The sequence below is a fragment of the Ictalurus furcatus genome, chromosome 6 (genome assembly GCF_023375685.1).
Source record: "Ictalurus furcatus strain D&B chromosome 6, Billie_1.0, whole genome shotgun sequence".
Lineage (NCBI taxonomy): Eukaryota > Metazoa > Chordata > Actinopteri > Siluriformes > Ictaluridae > Ictalurus > Ictalurus furcatus.
The window spans coordinates 25,286,283-25,307,385 of record NC_071260.1 but is presented as its reverse complement, the minus strand read 5'-3'; the positions used below and the strand labels follow the sequence as shown (position 1 = coordinate 25,307,385).

Below are 21,103 nucleotides of genomic sequence, written 5' to 3'. Positions count from 1 at the left end.
CAACACAGTGTGCAATGACTCTGTATACTGCATGTTACAGCATCAGTCATTTATTTTGCTGTCTTTTTTTTTTTATTATTCATGCCTGTGATGATGGTTCACTTGAATACTAACAATGTTTTTAATGCTTTATGAATGAATAGGAAAATAAATCTAGCTAGATTTTAATGGTTTATAACTGCTTTTTATACAAATGCGTTACAGTGTTTTTAAATGTGCAGTTTATGCACTAGTATATAACTGAATGAGAATTATAGTCCCACAAGTCTCTTCCTACTGAAGCCAGGGACAGGAGCTTATAATGCACCAGAAATCCTCTCTTTCCATAATTTATTTCCACTACTTGAAGGTGGAGTGGAATTGGGGTCTCTGTTACTGTATGTGTCCATATTTAATTTCACTGTTGGACTGAAAATCTGTTTTCTATTACAGGTTTAAATAGTGTTCAAATTGTTAACATGACATAGAAGATATCACACAGACACTGAGGTGGCAATGTAAATTGATGATCTGTGGTATCATCAGTTTGCCTTGTTTACATTAATATCTATTAACAAAGAACATTTGATTATGTTTTTTTGTTGTTATGTTTCAGTTGGTGTACTTTTTTCCCCTCATGTGAGATGAATTTTAAATACCTTGAAAATTGTCTTGAGTCAATGATACATCTTGAGATTGCTTTACTATAGCTTTTATTCATGTTTAGTTTCATAGTGTATTAATTATTAGTTTATTAGTGTATTAAAAATGCGAACTTTTGCATTGTCCATACTACACTCTTAATTTCATCTGTAGATTTAGTGGATTTTAGATTATTTTTTCCCCTCTATATCTTTTTACTAATCCAGAGAACATTCTTTACATCTACATGCTTACCACAATTATTATTTAATTACAGGCCTGTTTTAGTTACAGACACTACTGAAGTATTTTTACTAGACACAGATGAGGCATGGCTTGTACTAAATCTTGTCATATAAAATGTGGAAAAATCCTTTGGCCTGTGGTCTAATTATTGTCAAGATATATACATCCCCTACCTCAAAATCACAGTTCTTTTATGTATGACATTGCAGTGTAGATTTATTTTGTTGTATTTTCTTTCATGTACAGAAATTGGTGTAGATTTTCTATCTATCTATCTATCTATCTATCTATCTATATATATATATAATGTGTGTGTGTGTGTGTGTATGTATGTATGTATATAATATATATTTATAGTAACTCACAAAAGTGAGTACACCCCTCACATTTTTGTAAATATTTGATTATATTTTTTCATGTGACAACATGACACTTTGCTACAATGTAAAGTGGTGAGTGTACAGCTTGTATAACAGTGTAAATTTGCTGTCCCCTCAAAATAACTCAACACACAGCCATTAATGTCTAAACCGCTGGCAACAAAAGTGAGTACACCCTTAAGTGAAAATGTCCAAACTGGGCCCAATTAGCCATTTCCCCTCCCGGTGTCATGTGACTTGTTAGTGTTACAAGGTCTCAGCTGTGAATGGGGAGCAGGTGTGTTAAATTTAGTGTCATCGCTCTCACTCTCCCTCATATAATATAATAGTTTTCTTGAATAAATATGTTATATTGAAGTCTGTGACTTTAATGACACCTGTATGTTGGTGTCAGGATTATTATATTACTAATAGACAAAGCCATAATTAGGAGAATTATATTAAATATTAGAATTATCACCAATATAGTTGAAAGAAATGCAGGGCCATAGCTGTATCCTAAATACTAAATAGGGCACTACATAAAGCCATTATTTCTAGCCTAGGTAGTGCACTAAGGTAGGGTAGTGTGGAGCACTTGGACGACGTCACCCCACGTCACGTGATCTGAATAGATGTTCTGTCATGGTAGCACAGGGCTGAAAAGGAGCATAAACAATATTTTCCTCACAATTGTATTGATTATATTCGAGATTTGAATTGGTGTAGAATGAAGGCGTTGGTATGTCTGAATAAGTCAGACTGTGTTTCGGTAACTAGATTAGTCCATAAATGTTTACATTGACAGTTAAATGGCTTGTTTTAGCGTTAGCTTCAAGCTCATATCTGTCTAATCTCTGCTAGTTTCTTCTGTCAGAGGCCACAGTGGGCAGCTAGCTAAGCTAAGCCGAGCTAAGCTACGCTAACGACAATGCAAGTTGAAACAGCGGGAATGCGAATTTCTGAAAGTGAAGGCAAGCTCGATGTTCACACGCAGAGCTCTTTCAGGACAACCTCTAAAAGTTGGCAGTACAGGTGAGTTAGAGTTGAATGATTTCTAACTGGTGTGTGATGGCGTTGCTGGATAGATATTAGCCACCTGATGTCCCAAGACCAAGTCCACTCTCAGCATGAATTTTAATCAGCTGTTATAAGCAGGGTGTGTCAGCTGTCCCTCTTTTAAGAGTTAGATAAAGGATAAATTATTCCCATTCTGAAAATGTCCCAGGCTATCACCTTGTGTCTTACAAGCACAGGTTCCCAACCCTGGTCCAGGAGTACCCCTCTGTCCCAGGAGTACCCCTCTGTCCCGCACACTTTTCAACCCATTAACATCCCTTACTGAGTTTGTGTGTGTGTGTGTGTTTGTTTAGTTTTGATTTTGTTTGTTTGTTTGTAAGCAGGGAAAACACTAAAATGTGCAGGAAAGGTGTGGGTTTTTTTTTTTTTTTTTTTTTTTTTTAACCTGTGTCTTAAAGAAACTTGTATTTAGATTGTATTTAACTTGTATTTATATCACTAATATACACTATAGCCACTTTTCCACTGCACGGCACAGCTCGACTCGGCTCGCTTTACTTTTCTGAGCTTGCTTTTCCACTTTAGTGCCGCCTCAATGTGGGTGCCATCTTCCACTCGCCTTCACGCAGGAATAATGTCGTGTTATCGAAGCCCTGTACAAATACACGGTAAGGCCGTATTCCAAACGCCTTTCCTGTTCACTGAACATGGACCCTATTAAGGATATAAAATAACAGCGTTCTAAAACAGTAACAAGTGAGATGTAAAAATTTAAGACAGAAACCTTTGTTGTAATTTTATCTGTAATGAGATAAATTATCAAACCTGTACAGAATATACTGGCGTACATCGTAATGCAGACATAATTTTCAATTAATAGAATATTAGCATACGTAAAGTATGTATTAAATGACACATTTATTCAGGCACAATACAGAACCACTCATTAAGGAGAATCCCTACTCCCTCAGCGCGTGGCTCACATTTAGTATTGGCTCGGCTCGCTTGGATCCTCGGCTGAGGTTGTACTAAAAGAAGTACCAAGTAACAGGTACGATCCACAGTGGAAAGCCCCCAAAAAGCAAGTCGAGTCGTACCGTGCAGTGGAAAAGCACCATATGTGGCCAAAAGTTTCTGGACACCTGACTATCACACCCATATGTCCTTCTTCCCCAAACTGTTGCCGGAAAGTTGGAAGCACGCAGTTGTATAGAATGTCTTTGTATGCTGTAGTTTTACAATTTCCCTTCACTGGAACTGAGGGGCCCCAACATTTTCCAGCATGACAATACCCCTGTGCCAGCTGACTACATTTACAGACATGGACAAATTTGTTGGTACTCTTCCATGAAAAAAGAAGAACCCACAAAAGCCATCGGGAGCAACTTGGGGTTCAGTGTCTTGCCCAAGGACACTTTGGCATGTGGCGTCATGTGGGCTGGGAATCGAACCGCCAACCCTATGATTAGTGGACAACCTGCTCTACCAACTGAGCCACAGCCTTTTTGTCCAGAAACTATTTGAAATGTCGACTTGTTGGACCACAAAACACGATTCCACTGTGCTATTGTCCATCTCAGATGAGACCGAGCCCAGAGAAGTCGGCGGTGCTTCTGGACAGTGTTGATGTATGGCTTCTGCTTTGCATACTAAAGCCTTAACTTGCATCTGTGGATGCAGCAGCGAATGATGTTGAACGACAAAGGTTTACCAAAGTTTTCCCAAGCCCAGGTCACGATATCCATTATAGACTCATGACGGTTTTTAAGACAGTGACATCTGAGGGATCGGAGATCACACACATTCAGAAGCGGTTTTCAGCTTTGCCCTTTATGCACAGGCATTTGACCGGATTCCTTGAATCTTTTAATTATATCGTGCCCTGTAGAAGGTGAAATGCCCAAAATCCTACCGATGTGTCTTTGGGGAAAGTTGTTCTCAAAGTGTTGGATTATTTGCTGATGTTGGCAGATTGGCGAGCCTCAACCCATCCTTGCTCTTGAAGGACTAGGGCTTTTTTGGAGGCTCCTTATATACTATGATTAGACGATTGCCTCACCTGTTTCACATCACCTTCTTATTTCAACTTGTCACATTGCTATTAGTCCTACATTGCCCCCATCCCAACTTTTTTGGAACATGTTGCATACATGAATTTCAAAATAAACATTTATCTTCAAAAAACTATGCAGTCGATTTAGTTAAAACATCAAATACCTAGTCTTTGTAATTTTTTTTTTTTTTTTTTTTTTTTTGTTTAAATACAAGTAAAAGTACATTTACAAATCACTCCTCTTTGTTTTTATTAGCATTTTCCATACTGTCCCAGCTTTTTCGGAATTGGGGTTGTAAATGTAGTCACTGTTTGGCAAGATTGGTGTGGAAGAACCTGACCTCAACCACATTGAACACCTCTGGGATGAACTAAAACACCAACTGCACCCCAGACCTCCTCGCCTGACATCTTTAATGCTTTTGTGGCTGAAGGAGCACAAATCCTTACAGCCATGTGCCATAATCTAGTGGAAAGACTTCCCAGAAGGTTATTATAATTGTAAAGGGGAACTAATACTGTGTTAATGCACATGGATTTGGAATGGGGACACACAGTATGGGTGTGATGGTCAGGTGTCCACATACTTTTGACCATATAGTGTATTACAGCCAGGGAATTTTATAAACTTTGTTGTTTTTATATAATTAACAGAAAGTTGATTGACCTCTTAATATCAGTGACTGATTTAAAAATCTGTTGTTTTTTTTATTATTGTTAATTTATTTTTTTAATGATTATACTTCTATTTGACATTTTTAATTATATATTTTAATATTTTTGATTATTTTATTCTGTCACTGCTATTATTTAATGCATTATTATTATTTGCTTGTTTCTTCTTGTCCACTTTTTTTTGTAGTGATCACATGGAAAATGTTGATGGATATCTAATGAAGTACACAAATCTGGTAACAGGATGGCAGTATCGGTGAGTACCTGCCTGAGATGATCATCAAATAGACCACAGGTTCCTAACCGCAGTCCTGGAGTACCCCCTGGTTCTACACCTTGTTAGTGTTCTCCCTGTTCTTACACACCTGATGCAAATAATCAGCTCATGAACAGCTCTTCCTGAGTTGAAATGTGTGTGTGTTCGAGAAGGAAAAACAAATAATGTGTGGGAAAGGTGTTACTCCAAGGCCAGGGCTTGGAACCTGTGGAATATATTGATTTTGTAAACTGGATTGTAGCATGTGAGGCTTGGTGTTTTAGCACCACTGACTTGGATTTCTGTGCTGTATCTAGATTCTTTGTATTGAACAACGAGGCAGGGCTGCTGGAGTATTTTGTGAATGAGCAATCACGACACCAGAAGCCCAGGGGCACGTTGCCTTTAGCAGGCGCAGTCATCTCCCCGAGCGATGAGGACTCGCACACCTTCACGGTCAATGCTATCAGCGGGGAGCAGTACAAACTCAGAGGTGCCTCTCTGTCTTTATGTGCTCTTTCTCTCCTTTTCTTTTATCCATGAAATAACTTGATGAAAAATAACCACGGCCGGACACGTTCTAAGCATGCTCAAAATGAGCCAAGACAGTGTCATGACATCCATAAGAGCAGGAATTAATAAAGAACAGTAATAATAGTGGTGATAGTTGGATCAATCCCAGTCAGGGGCAGGTTTGATGGGATAGCCAATGTACTAGTGATGTGACGATGAGGAAATTTTCCCACTGGTTAATGGATGTGTGACAACACTGGTAATACCGGCGGGGGGGCGTCCCCCTCATGTTTCATGTTCGCTTTCAAATTAGCAGCAATTCGGGGGCAGAAATTGCTTGAACGGTGGGTTCATTATAATTCTTAATGAAAAAGACAACGACTACAAAACAGTACAATGACAAACTCTCTTATATTAAACATAGAACTTTTGAAACCAAATCTTCAACAATCGTCTTGTCAGTCAGCTCACCTCACTCTCACTTGTGCTAAATGAAATCTGACTCCTCCTGATCTGTGCTGCGACTCTGACTCATCCGGCTCATGCTGAATCGAGCAGACACGATCGGTTTTTAATTGTAGCGTCCGTTCTCTAAGTGAACTGAATGATTTTTATTACTATAAAAAGGCAAAACGCCGGTGGGCAGGTGATGTAATCGTTGTGCGGTCCAAACACCGACTATCGCAGCGAGCCTACCACGTACATCATGCTGTACAAAGCTGAACCACATCGTCTTTATCGCTCAAAATATGTCCATTTACTTTGAAACGGGTATTCATTTGAAGTATACTGCTTGCTGTACTTATAGCTTATGTCAGCTGTATTACTGCTTAGTCAGCAGATTTTGTGCAGCTCATTAAGTGCAAGGCTGCACACACGAGTGAAGCAATACTGGAAAATTCAATACTTCCCCTCACTATTAGTGTAGAACACTAGCTCAACAACTGATACACTTCAGCTTCTTGTACATTAATGGACTTGTTTATAGGAACCGTATTGCTGCCGGTGCTTCACATAAATTGCATTATGCTTTTATTTTTTTTTTTTTAGACCACTTATTGCTCTTTTTAGTCTGTATAGATTCAATGTATAATGAGCCCTTGTTAATGCTCCTTTCAGCTGCTGATGCTAAAGAGAGACAGCACTGGGTGAGCAGGCTGCAGATCTGCACACAACACCACACTGAAGCCATGGGCAAGGTGAGAAAACGTAGAGTATACAGTCAGTTGAAAAAGTACACCCCATGGAAATTGTTGGCTTTTTAAAAAAAAAATTATTATTATTATTATTTTTTTTAACGTGTTTGGACAAGCAAACATTTGATCGTCTTTGAAACCGTGCCTATTAGTAAAGTTGATACACTCTATCAAATGACACACAAAATTTACATTTTGTAGTAAGTATACCCCTGCATTTATCACACATTCAGATTCATAAAATTAGACTCAGGTGTTCAGGATTGGGTGCCAGTGATCAGAACCTGCTTAGGGAGTGCAGGTGGAACCTGTCTTATTTATACCCCTCTCATATCTAGTGTCTGGTGTTCCCTTTGCTATTGAGGTGTGTGGTGTCCTCATGCTAAGATCTGAAGAGTTCTGTAAGGCCTTCAGAAAAAAGGTTGTGGATGCTTATGAGTCTGGCAAGGGATTTAAAATGATCTCTAAATTATTTAAAATGTATCATTCCATTGTAAGGAAAATCATCTACAAATGGCACAGATTTCAAATAATTATAGTTCTGGTTCTCTCTTGCTAGTTGTGACTCACATGAGAAACAAATTTATTTATTTTATTAAAACAAATCCAAACATTGAACATGTATTTAAGCTCTAAATAAAAGTATTTTAGATCATATTGCTTTTCTCTTGACTTTATTTACATATGTGACCTTGAAGTAATCCAAAAATAATCAGATTACATTACTTTCATATTATGATACTTGGATTATGTTACTGATGACATTTTTTATGAAGTAACTTTAACGGAATACATTTTTAAAGTAACCCTCCCAACCCTGTAAAGGGGGTAATACTAGCTTCTGAGGCCAAAGGTGTACTTACTTTTTCTTTTGTTATTTCTAAATGATGAAAAGCTAATTTTCCTCATGGTTTTGTTCAAGCAAATCAACTTTATTAATAGGCACTGTTTCAAAGATGATCGAATGTTTGCATGTCCAAATATGTCAAAAAACCAACAGTTTCCATGGGGTGTACTTATTTTTTTCACATGACTGTGTTTACCAAAAACACGTTACAACTTTGCTCAGAAACTTGGCCAATTCACAGGTCAAAATAATGTTAATAGCAGAATTTCTACGGCTTTTTCTTCACGTTTGTACAAGGTCCGCTTGTTAGTTGCCCTATTTGCATGTGTGTGGTGGCCAGTTTTATGCACTTTGCTTTTATCCTGAAGACTAACCCACCACTAAAGACTCGCAGTCTGTCCACGGCCTCTCAGGGCAGTTCTAGTTCCCCTGGGTCCCAGCGCAAAATCAGCCATAACACCGGCTCCCTGTTGGGTCTGTCTCAGTTCCACCGTGGCTCCTCCAACTACTCCAGCAAGCGTTCGGTGCTGCGTGACCACCTGGTGGAGGCTCGGGAGGTGAGAAAAAAACATACATAGTATATGTAGTTTACAGTATAATAGAGTAAAGAGAACATACTTTAGTGTCTATGGCTCTGATAATATACCTGTGATGAACATAAAGTGATGCATCCCATCTACGTAAAGTGGGACTTTGTTAAATGAACTATGCATGAATTCCTCATTTAAGTTTGCAGACAAACAATGGGCCTAGAATAGCGATCTTTTACTAAAGTTGTGTGTAAATGTTGTTATGCAGATGATGACCCAGGCACAAGACCAGCACAGAGACCTAGTACAGTGCATTGAAGGCCTGCCGGCCAGCCACAATCCCTCTCCACTGGACCAGGACCTCCTGCTGCTCAAAGCCACCTCTCTGGCCACAATGTCCTGCCTTAGTGACTGCCTGCACATCCTGCAGCTTCAGCAAGTGGCCCGGCACAGCGTTCCACTCGGAGGTACCGACATTGTTTTAACAGTGCACATACACAATCCTAACTCTGTAAAGTGATGAACATGTGACCATGAAAACTACGTCAAAATGTATGATGTACCCAGGTCCAGGAAATGTATGAAATACAAGTGTTTCCAAGTATCTCATATTTTTTTAAATTCATAAAATGTTTTTCAATGATTGTAAAGTGTCAGAGGTTGGAATATAAAAATATCATTTTCACATTGTAGGTCGATGTAGAGTTGATTTATATACTTTATTTTCACACAGACAACAGATACTTTGTGTAGTAGCCAATGCAACTGTAGTTTATGCCTTCCACACACATACTTTATATACAGCTGAAAAATAAGAGGGATCATAAAAATGTATGTTGTGCATTTTGTTTATTTTATTTAGTCCTGCACTGAATCAGCTATTTCACATAACAGATGTTTACATATAGTCCGCAAGACACAATAATACAAAGTTTACATACTCTTGATTCTTAATACTGTGTGTTGTTACCTGGATGATCAGTGACTGTTTTTATGTTTTGTGATAGATATTCATGAGTCCTTTGTTTGTCCTGAGCAGTTAAACTGTCCACTGTTCTCCAGAAAAATCCTCCAGGTCCTGCACATTCTTTGCTTTTCCACCATCTTCTGCATATTTGACCCCTTTCCAGCAGTGGCTATATGATTTTGAGATTTATCTTTTCACACTGAGGACAACTGAGGGCCTCATACTCAACTATTACAAAAAGTGCAAGCATTCGCTTAATCTCAAGGAGGCAACACGATACATTAAAAGTCAGAGGGGTGTAAACTTTTGAAACAGATGATCAGTGTAAATTGTTATTTTGTTTAAAGATTTTTTTTTCATTTAGTACTGCCCTTCAGAAACTACATAGCATATTTACAAGTTTCCCAGAAGACACAATAATAACAATTTCTTTTGTTTTTTTCCCATTATTTTTTTCCGTTTCATTCTTTAAAAAAAAGATCATTAACTGTTAGATAATACAAGGACATTTAAGAATTAAACACGTGTCTTGTTTAAAGTTTAGTGTGCAGAAGTTACCGAATACCTTAGGTCAAAGATTCTCCAGTCTTAAGGAATCACTGCCCTACAGAGCTTGAAGCGTTCATCTTGAACACATCTAATTCAAGAGTTTGATCATTAGCTGATTGGGTATGTCGAGAAACACTGCAGAGCATCCCCTGATCCTCTATGTTGACTTACATCCTGTATTTAGTCAAGGTGTTTATGGTAACTTGAAATAGCTGACAGGCACTAGAAAGCCTCCCTGCACAGCTTGAGTGTTTTATAGTGACACATATTTAAAGAAACCTCACTGATTTACCAATTTTTCTGTACATGTATTGTGTGTCATTGGTAGCAAATCAGTTAATCCAAGGTCATGTTCTTGTAGTATTTATGACCTGTGGCCCTTGCCAGGGAGTGGAATAAAGTTCCATAATGGATGAGGAACAGTATCTCCCTCTGATAGGCCAGTGTAGGTAACCAGAGCTTTGGGGGTGTCACCCATGTGCACCGCTTGCAAGCTTCCTCAAACTGTGCTGCTGTCATGAAACCATGTTACTAATGCATAAAGTGATCTTCTGTCTAAGGAACCAGTCCTCAACTGACACGAGTGGGCACCTTTTTTGCCCCAAATTTCTGCCAAATAATAATATCTGGTACATAAGTTGCATGTGTCATTATGAGAGTGGTTTTGGTGGTCTAGTACTTCTGCACACCTTCTGCACAGAAATGAATTTGATCCACTTGCCAAGCATACATATTTTATAGCTCTCTGAAAGAAAAGGAACATACGAACTGGCCTGCAGTCAGTGGGGTGTATCAGTATTTTAGTTGCTGTGTAGATCCAGTAAGATTAAGAGGTCAGGATTCCCCTCATAAGATTCTACTGATTGTAATGAAGCAGAAGTTGTGAGCGTCTTCTACCTAGCAGAAAAGCAACAGATCTGCATTGTGCAGACGCTGACCCCTGGGCTTGGGTTGCGAACGTGAACTTCAGGACAGTCGGGAGGGGATCGGACACCCACGGTTCTAGTTGTGACTGAGGCTACCGTTGGCCTGTTGCCAGTGCATGTAGGGTCTGGTGACATGAGCAGCTTTGAACAAGGCTCCGTTTGCCCCGCAGGGCCGACCATCGAATGGCTGGAACCCAAACTGCTGGACCCTGTGAAGAATGGTGGCACTCTGGCTAGCATCGCCAAAGACAGCAGCAAAATGCAGGGTACGGCTGTAGAACCTGCTGAAATGGACGCCTGTGACATTGCTGGGGTAATAAGGGCTTTACATCTTACACCATTTCTGACATATTTCCTGTTTTTTCAGCTACAATAACCTTTTAGGCTACAGCAAATATTGTCTGTAGCAAAACCAGTGTGTGCATGTGACATATGATTTAATGTTACTATGTAGTGCTACAATTTGGATTACAGTCAAGGACTGGATTAAACCTTCTACTGCTATCCCAGTCTTCTTATTTGCAGCTGCTCTTTGAATGAGTTTGTGTTGGAATTAAACTTGCATTAATCCTGTCAGAAAGATGAAACTTGGGTGGAGGGGGTTGCGGTTAAACGGAGCAGCCTGTTACTGGAAAAGAAACACAATAGACGCAGACACAGCTCCAGCTTCTTGCTTAAATTGGTTATATCAGCTGGGCTGAAAATCGATAGCAGGCAGACATTCTATATAATGTTTTTGTTTTTAGCTGCATGATTTCATTTGCTTCTTGGTCAGCGATTGTGGCACTGTAAACAATTCCGTATACAAAGAAATAGAATACCGTCTGTCTTTTCATTTTTAGCCTCTAACTTTGTCCTATTGAAATCCACAACAGTGTAATTAGTAGTGTAAATTTAAGAAAATTAACCCCACAGGTTTAAACATTTTGCCTAATGTTAGTTGTTTCTACGGCTAAGTCTTAATGAACGAGGTAACCTGGCTACCTATTCTGGGTATGGATATGATTAACCTCTTACGGCAAACTTTCTCATATGAATGAGAGTTTAATTTAATTTGAAAGCGCTTCCAAGAAATAAACGCACATTGCTGCCAAGTGAAGTAGTTAATTCATACAGGATGAATCAGCACACAATCAGCTTGGTTCTCGTGTTATGTTGTGTATGTATTGGGGTAATTAGATTGACATTCATTCATATTATGATGGAGGTTAATATTTTAGTGAAATGTCACAGGTTTTACTGGTAATAGTGCCATTGCACACTGGACTTCAAAAAACCTTGCCATCCCTATTTCTATCAAAGGAAAGGTCACCAGTGGAAATCAGTTTTGTCTTGAAGTGTCAGGAACATCTGGAGTGAAGTGTCTGGGCAAGAGCTGTATTTGGAACATTTGGTATTTGCAGTTGTTTTTGTGTTACAGGAAATGGAGTCAATATACCAGCCTTGGACTAGCCTTGGAGCCATTTTTCTCATTATGTGTCACATTTGGTCAAAGAAAAACTGTAGTGAAAATCCATATGTGCACAACTGTCACATACTTCAGTGTCTATAAGTGGATTACATGCATGTAAATTTGATTGATTTTTGTCTTGAATTCTACACAAGTAAACGGAATAGATTGCCATGAGGTACACTGGATGAAGCAAACCAATCACGAGAGTGTGGAAAGCCAGAGCATGACACAGGCCTAGCTTGAAATTTCAACGAATGTTGAAATCTTTGGCCTTTTGTGCAAATGAAGAGGGATTTCATGATTTGTAACTTGGTATTTTACAAGTATCTGAATCTACATCTTCCTGTCGGAGGAGGAAGAAAGGAAAGCAGGCTTATCTACATACTGATCAGCATAGTTTGATAATTTGTTTCCTGACATTTCATAGAATTTCTATAGGGATGGCTCTAGTTTGTAAACTTTATGAATAGGACTTTGCCAGCAGCATTAATAATAACAAGTTAATATCTTCTGTCCGTATGCTATATCTGTGAGAGTCTTGTTACGATGAAAAGTATCTGCTTTCCAGTAAAAAACTGATTGTCTAGATTAACTAGTGGTAATGTATATTCAAGGAGCAGGAAGACATTGATGCAGAAGAGGAGCAGGAAGACTCCTTTCCAGCTGAGGAAGAGGATTTGGGAGCAGTGGAGGAAGAACGTAGTGTCATCCTGCATCTTCTCTCTCAGCTCAAACTGGGAATGGACCTTACCAGGGTGAGCCACCTGACCAAACTATCTACACAAACTATATCAAGCATAAGCAAAGTCTATCAACCCATTCCTTTTTAATAAATGCATACCAGTTCTGATTAGCAGACTTCACAGGAAAATTACTTGTTTATAATTCTTTGCATCATACTTCTCAGCAACAGATATTATGGTCACACTGAGTAAATATCCGTACAATATACATAAGGAATAATTGAAGAGGGGCCATTGAACTATTAGAAAATAATGCACACCCCAAGGTGATAATACAGCCACGACTCCATTGCTAACTGCAAAACATCATTTTAGAGCTAGTAACGGAGGCTTGAGCCATTGATGTGCAGTTATTGAAGGGAAAGAGAGCGAGTTCGTAGGTTTTTTTTTTTCTGTTTTATGCTGATAACATAAAAATAGAACAAGTAAATGAATAAATATCGATAGGGCTACTAGTTCACAAGGTTTTTCGCTTTTTTTTTTTCTGTAGAAAAAAAACTGGTGGACAGTAGGCTAACTTTTGTTATTTCTGTTAACTTGACAAAGTGATATGGAACTGTAATGCGATCAAGACCTGACTGGAACTACTTTAGCTGTGCATTTGCTGAAAAATAATCGCACACCTCAGAACATGTGTCGGCCAATCAGTCGAGAATTCAACAGCGCTGTGGTATAAACACGTATAATACACCTATGAAAGAACATGAATATGTGGGGCAGGGCTGTAGGGTAGAATGAGGAAAGGCAAGGATTGAGTTTGAGATAAGAGATTGTTTGTTTAACTGCATTCAAAGATAAGGTCCTACTCTGGAGAAGGCGTTGCCCCCAAGTCAGTTGATGTTCAATGAGGGCTGGTGAGCTGACCAGTACAGGAGAATCCAAGTGTGATAGTCCCTCCAGGACTTTGCGATCGCAGAAATGAACACTGTATCAAGGAAACTCCGCAATATTCCCAGGAGCTTGCAATTTTTCAAAATTGCCACAGATTTTCTGCAAATTTGGGCCAAGACGCGTCATGTGACATCATCACAACGCACATTCAGCCAAAGCCCTCTTTGATTCACGTGCGTCGAACGTGAGTACAGCTAAAAGGTCTCATTTACCAATAAACATCACTGCCAATTCAAGTAGTTTTCCAGCAAAAAGCACAAAAAACTCTGCAAATTGCATCGCCAATTTTGGGGGAAAACCCCCCAGCAAAATCGAGCATTTTTTGGCTGCAACAATCACTAAAAAAAGTCCTGTACGGACTGGTTAGTAGGGAGAGAGTTGACATGTTTGACATGCTATAAAACATAACCTAGCACTATATCAACACCTGTTTTCGTAGTACATACTGATACTTTGTATAATTTGTCCACATTTAAATATTGAGCTATTGCACTCCCTCTATGTAGGTGGTCCTTCCTACGTTTATCCTGGAGAAACGCTCTTTGCTGGAGATGTACGCAGACTTCATGTCTCACCCAGACCTTTTTGTGGCCATCACAGATGGCACTAGTCCTATGGACCGTATGATCAGATTCGTGGAGTATTACCTCACTTCCTTTCACGAGGGCCGCAAGGGCGCAATTGCCAAGAAGCCCTACAACCCAATCATTGGTGAAACATTCCACTGCTCCTGGAGAGTGCCAAAGATGGCAGTGTCTCAAGGAAGTGTTCAGAAAGAGGGCTCCAGCGCATCGGACTGCTACAATGTGAGATTCGTGGCCGAGCAGGTGTCCCACCACCCACCTGTCTCGGGCTTCTACGCTGAATGCCAGGAAAGACAGATGTGTGTAAACACACATGTGTGGACCAAAAGCAAGTTCATGGGCATGTCTATCGGTGTTTCCATGTTTGGAGAGGGTAAGGCAGTTTGCTTAGTGTACTCTTTTCTGTTTTTATTTTATTCAGTAAACATTAAAAGACTACAAATTTTAAGTTGTTTGTTGACATTTGTGCCATCTGTTATGAGCCCAGATGTTTGGGTTTGGTTATTTTTTGTTTTGTTTTTTTAAATAGCCATTCACTGGTGAGCGAAAATATCTTGAATATAGTCAAATCTATCAAGTATTTCCTATTATAAGATTACAATAAACCAAATACAAGATTATTATATTTCTAGACATTTCAGACATGAAATAGTTTTGTTCTGTTGCTGGATAATGTTGATAATTTCAAGTGTTTATTTTTGCTTCTTTCTAGAAATAATCTGTTTTAGTAACTTGTTCTAAAGATGTTGAAATGCTTTAGGCTTTTTCCAGTGCTGTGACCGATAGAATGGTTCAAAACTTTCAGATGGTGATCAAATATTTAGTCGTGCTTTTGGATCTTTTGTGTGAAGTTAAATTTGCAAATACAGGGGCTTGGTTTTATGGTTTGTTAAGCATGTCTCTACATGCTTAATGGAATGTTATTTTTCACAGTGTTCTGGTATCCGTTGTGTGTGTTGTGATTGGGGTTTTCTCAGGTAATCTGCACCTGTTGGAGCATGGTGAAGAGTACACGTTCACTCTGCCATCAGCCTATGCACGCTCGATCCTCACCGTGCCCTGGGTGGAGTTGGGCGGAAAGGTCAATGTGAACTGCGCCAAGACAGGCTACAGTGCAGTCATCACCTTCCAAACCAAGCCTTTCTATGGGGGCAAGCTGCATAGGTCAGTGACACGAGGTCACATTACACTTTAATTGACTCTACTGTCAGTCTGCGTTACAGTGTACTGTCTGCAGACAGCTAAGGGACAACGGCTCTGTGTTTGGTCTTGCTGAAAAGATGTATCTGTGTGGTGTGAGTCACAGTGAATACATGATTTCTCAGAAGTTTATTGTAAGTCATTTCCTGTAAAGTATATATTACTCATCACTTTTACTGGTTATTGCACAATTCATTTGAGCACATTCTGTATTTCATTTTCTTGTGCTGTAATGTTTTTCTGTAAAGACTTGCTTAATGTCACTGTAAAGAGCAGTATAGAAAAACAGCACAGTACATCACACCATCACAGACCACACACTTGGAGTGTTGATCAAGTTAATCGAATTGAATGAACTCCTCGTTGTTTTGTTACTCTCGTGCTTGACAAGACAGACTTGGTTGCTTATCTGCATGCTCATTCATGCTGCCCGTTTTCTCTGTCGCTGACATACTCCGCCTGTTCCTTATGTTTGAGAGGTGCATGTTTCCATTGTGAAAAGTGAGCGTGTAGATTGTAATAAGATGCTATGTTTTTGTTAACCAGAGTGAACGCGGAGGTGAAGCACAACCCCACCAACTCTGTAGTGTGTCGCGTGCAGGGGGAGTGGAATGGCATGCTCGAGTTTACCTACAGCAACGGTGAAACACGCATCATAGATGTCCTCAAGCTTCCCATCACCAGTAAACGAGTGCGGCCCAAAGAGCAGCAAGGGTCTTACGAGTCCAGGTGAGGATTATTCATCTGGATTTGTCTTTCACACATTGGTTCAGTGGTTCATCAGTCTTTCACAAGCATCAACTACTGAACACAAGCATAGTGGAAATATATAGCTATTCTAAATTCAAGATTTCGACCAATTATTCAGTTTTGCAATTAATCTGCGCAGATAACCGATTGCGGGAACTATCGGTTATCGGCAAAATTCCACACCTATAGTTTTTTTTCCGGTTGCATCAGCCGCAGGAGCGGCAGAGAAGGGTCCTCTGTCATTATACAGTACGAGAGCGGCCTCTAGAGGCAAAATAAAAACTATGGCTGACAAATTTTGTCGTGTTATTTGAAGTGTTTTTTGATTCTCAGATCACTTCTGTAATGTATTATAATAATAATATCAGATTTTAAAACGCACTCTACTATACAAGTCGTAATGCAGGACACTATTGGTGGACTTAATATTTAGGTTTACTATTTACTGTGCAGTTAGCTTTTGAGCACACGGCTGTCTTGTTCAACGTATATTACTTGGTGCTTGTAGCCATGAGATTAACATGCACAGTGACAAATGGCACAGCACAACCCAGGTTCTTCTGCAAGTAGCAGATAACAGTGCAATAACAGTTTTCTGCCAGAGAGTGTGAAAACAACTGTATTTTATTCACTGTTCTGTGTATTTATTGTTGTGCGTACTTGTCTCGCGCTCGTCTCACACGGTTGTGTACTATATTACTGTACTGTTATGTGTTCCACCATGGTCCTGGGGAAACATTTCGTTTTAATGTATCCCAGCTACATTACATGTATCCCACTTGACTTGAATTACAATGTGAATACTTGTCCTATCGTCCCACACCTGATAGATATGCTATGACCAAATGCTATGACACTTCATCTGTTTTACCATGCCATCTTTGCACTGCTTGCAGGCGACTGTGGCAGCATGTAACAGAGTCCTTGCTACAAAAAGACATGGAAAAGGCCACGGAGCACAAGCGCTTCCTGGAGGAGAGGCAGAGGAAAGAGGAAAGACATCGCATTGAGACTGAGACACCATGGAGGACCAAATACTTTGAAAGAAAAGTAAACATGTTCATTTAACATGCAGTCAAACCGATTGGTTACCCCATCTCGCAGTTTCTAAGCCAAAAAGCTCTCTTGTGCTTTTGGTGTGGTGTGTGGTGTCTTTAATTACATGAATCTTAAAGACTGAATGCACTTTTCCATTAAAGATGATGCAAGTAACTTGATCAGTGTTCATTTTATAAATAGATTTACATTAGTGGTTTTGCTTCCCCTAGATGTTTATTCAGTCTGTTATGGAAATCGAGGATGATTGGATATTTTAACATGAGAAGATTGTTGGTTTAAGATGGATTGTTTGTTTAAGGAGCAAAATGTACTTTAAAAATGAGCCTAAGCATGTCCCCCCCCCCCCCCCCCTCTTCTTTTGCCCAGGGTGAAGGCTGGGTGTATTATAAACCACTGTGGAAAAGTCTTCCAGCACGGAGCTCCTCTCCTGCAGTGCTTCAGTCTAACCCCTGACCACATCTCCAACTCTGATCCCTCACCTGCAGGAGCCTGACCCCCCCCCAGGGCTATCTGTGGGTCTATGCTTTCTCTTTTACAAATGAAGAGGCACACACACACACACACTTTCTCACACACACACACACACACACACACACACACAAAGACTCCCTTCCTTATGATTCCTTATTAATGTTATGGATATAATGCTCTGTGGAGAGTAGTGGACTGCCTGAATCAGATCATATTCAGCATCCCATGATTTTGGTACATCATCACAGTGAATCATTCTGATCCTGAAGAGATTCCAGTGTGCGCAGGCGTCTTTTGTTGATGTTGCCTTAACAGGAGTTGTGAATAGCATGAGAATGTGTTGATGTCTGACAGGTGTTTAATTGAAGATTGTGTTTGAGGATGCTTTATTAACTTCTCTTGATCTTATTATAGAATGCTGTTATCTGGCCAGATTATGGCCAAACCTTTTTTCCAATATGTGAGCAGTTTATTTGATGTATTTGAATTTTGGTATCATCAGGGAGATCTTCAAAGATTTGTGTGGAAGCACCTAGATGTTTGACTAAAAGATGAGCAGTAGCTCATTGTTTTTCATCAGAGCTGGATTCCATAAAGCATCTGGAGCCATGATGAAAGCAAATTCGCTGGTTTGGCCTTTCTTTTGTGCTGCACTGGTTAGCCAAGTGTTTGGAGGGAGGTGTTGAGAACTGTATTAGTTTTGGTAAGGCTTCATTCTCTCGCTTGCTTGACCTTTCTTCTCTATCCATTTGATCATTGCTCAGGTGGGGGTTTTGCTCTGATTTCAAAACAGTGCTCTGTTGTTTTGAAAGCACACAAATTTGCTGGCTTCAATTATAGAATTATAAACAACTTCAAACATCAAATGCATCCATCAGTTCCAGTCTCCATTAGTTTTCTCTACTGATATGTTAGTATGTGAAACTATCGTACAGTATTATTGCACTTTGAACAGAAATGTCAAATCACATGCAGTGAATGCTCTGTATCGTTCATAGTTTGCTTTTCTCTCCTGTAATTCTACCTCTCGACTGAAAATCTTCAGTCCGAAAGGCAATCAGCTATAAACCACGTATAGCTTAACGTGAAAGATGTGGTGGATATCTAGTTTATTGAGCCATAAGAAGCCAGCAGAAATAATAACAATGTAAACTGAACAACCTGAAATATTAAGTGTGTGACGATTTCCTGCTTGACTGAGATGAAGCTCGTTTACTTTAAATGCATTTTTACTTCTAATTGATGGCAGTTTCAGTGAGCATGTGTTGGTCAGAGCACAAATAAAGAGGCTGTCATATGAAAGTGCTACTTTAACCTTGGTTGGTCTTGCTGAGAAACTTGTGGTGCCTTATTTGTGTTGGTTTTCCTGTTGTTCATGCCCACAAACACATTCTTTATGAAATACCCCCCCATACGAGTATGTACGTACCTGCTTCCATTTCCCAGCATCTTGGCAGGACACCCAGAATGTTTACTTTCTGCTCTGTACAGTTTCTGTGTTTTAATTCACACACTTCGCTTTCCACTCATTGGGCTGACCTTCAGAACACAGTCAACCTATCCAAGATACATGACACTTTCAGTGGGGGATCTACACAAAAAATGTCCAAACCAAGACGTGGTCTGTGTCTGCAAACAGGCCCTGAGTGTGTATCTCGCTGAGCTGTGAACTGCACTGATGTTTTAATTATCCTCCTGGTAGCCTGAGAAAAGAAATGAATGAACTAATAAAATTGATGATGTATTAGGAGAAGGTTTCTGGTTTCTTTCTTTATCATGCAATTATGGTTTGGTTGTGCAATAGCCTCAAAGTGCTTAAAAAAAAAAAAAAGAAGGAAAACCCAAAAAACTTAAGACAGTGTGTATATAAACACTTTATATGTATATAATCTGTACAATTGTGACACCAGTTCACAGTAAGGAAAGGACAAAATGGCTCAATAAATGTGTCCTTTTCTTTTGGGTTCATCATTACACAAACCTTATTCTAACTGCCACTTTACTCAGTGCATGATCTGTATTATGCTGTTACATACATCACAGATATTCACCGTCTCTTCAGAATACTTATTGAAGACAATTAAACTCATGAATACATATAGCTTAGATTTCCCAAGAGCATCATAACATTAAGATCTTTGTGTTAGGTGAGTGTAGGCTCTACTCTAGGCGCTATCTGCCCTTTTCACTGAAAGTCCATATAAGATCTTTTGTAGTGCTGTGCCTCTTGGGAGGGAAAAAAAAAAACAAAACAAAGAATAGTCATTTTTACTTCACACAAATTATTTAAAAACAAGATTACAGTCCGTGTCTTCAGACTCTAGAACTAGTGCCTGTCTTCAATTGTGTTAGCTTTCTAGTCAATGGTTTAATTTACCATAAGAGAAAAAAAAAAAAGAAAGAACTTTTTGCTCTTTCCAGAGACTGCATCTGTTGATTAGGTAAATTCATCATGAAAGTCTGATTCAAGCTCTTCCCATAACCTCTTGGCAGATGAGTGTTTGACCACTTTGAGTTAGACAATATGGCTAGCAGCAACTGAGGCAGGCAAGCAGTAATTAAATGTGCAATATAACAATGATCCTAACCAAAAGGAACTTAAACCTCAAGTTTGTGGCAGATTTCAAAGCAGCTATGAATTGTTTCCATAAAGAAAGGCCTATGCGCACGGATCAATTTAGAGCAACAATAAAACGCTTTCTGATTTTCCTTCATCTGAAAAAAAAAAAAGAAAAGAAAAGAAGTTCTTCCCACTCGCTTGCGTGTTGGGTCTTTAAAGCGTATGTTTGCTTCAGGGCTTGTGGTTAATCGAATTGAAGCCCCTCCCAAAGCCAAGCTCATGGGATGACCACATTGTTGTTAAAAGCAAGCGACTCAGAGGGCAATGGAAAAACTCAAATGAGAAAATGATGTGTGGTAAACAGTTTTTGGAAAACATTTTTTTGCCAGTAGAAATGGCACACAGCACACACTGCCAGCACAGCAAGGATGCTTTCCTTGATTCTGTGTTGACTCTGTGTCTCTCAAGAATCTCTGATACAGCAAACGAAGGATTTTATATACACTCTACAAACTAGACACTGAGTCCTTAAAGTGCTCCTTATAAAGGTACTTCAAATAGACTGCGCTTTGGGGCAAATAACTTCTACACAGGCAAGAAGAGGTTATGGGAATGTCATGAACTCAGAAGCCAG

At 39.4% G+C, this 21,103-nt stretch overlaps 1 protein-coding gene across 6 annotated transcripts; it reads left to right on the top strand.

Moving 5' to 3' along the window:
• The first annotated feature begins 1,790 nt into the window (after window positions 1–1,790).
• osbpl11 (oxysterol binding protein-like 11) lies at window positions 1,791–20,309 on the top strand. Of its 6 annotated transcripts, none has more exons than XM_053627305.1 (14): window positions 1,791–1,968; window positions 2,104–2,261; window positions 5,162–5,230; window positions 5,548–5,723; window positions 6,863–6,942; window positions 8,155–8,343; window positions 8,585–8,783; window positions 10,929–11,071; window positions 12,826–12,966; window positions 14,352–14,802; window positions 15,407–15,593; window positions 16,176–16,358; window positions 17,276–17,429; window positions 17,805–20,309. In XM_053627305.1, exons 2-14 carry the CDS (start codon window positions 2,158–2,160, stop codon window positions 17,889–17,891), a joined length of 2,163 nt encoding a protein of 720 aa, XP_053483280.1. In that variant the 5' UTR covers window positions 1,791–1,968; window positions 2,104–2,157; the 3' UTR covers window positions 17,892–20,309. The 6 variants fall into 6 exon arrangements, with proteins under 6 accessions (XP_053483280.1, XP_053483278.1, XP_053483279.1 ...); XM_053627303.1 differs by having other exon boundaries at window positions 2,091–2,261; XM_053627304.1 differs by having other exon boundaries at window positions 1,791–1,998.
• The last annotated feature ends 794 nt before the right edge of the window (window positions 20,310–21,103 follow it).

Excerpts from the sequence above, each read along its gene's own strand:
- osbpl11 (XM_053627305.1), top strand. The coding sequence starts at position 2,158 with ATGCAAGTTGAAACAGCGGGAATGCGAATTTCTGAAAGTGAAGGCAAG. Across the intron at positions 5,231-5,547 it reads GTAACAGGATGGCAGTATCG|ATTCTTTGTATTGAACAACG; the intron begins GTGAGTACCTGC and ends TGCTGTATCTAG. Across the intron at positions 12,967-14,351 it reads TGGGAATGGACCTTACCAGG|GTGGTCCTTCCTACGTTTAT; the intron begins GTGAGCCACCTG and ends CCCTCTATGTAG.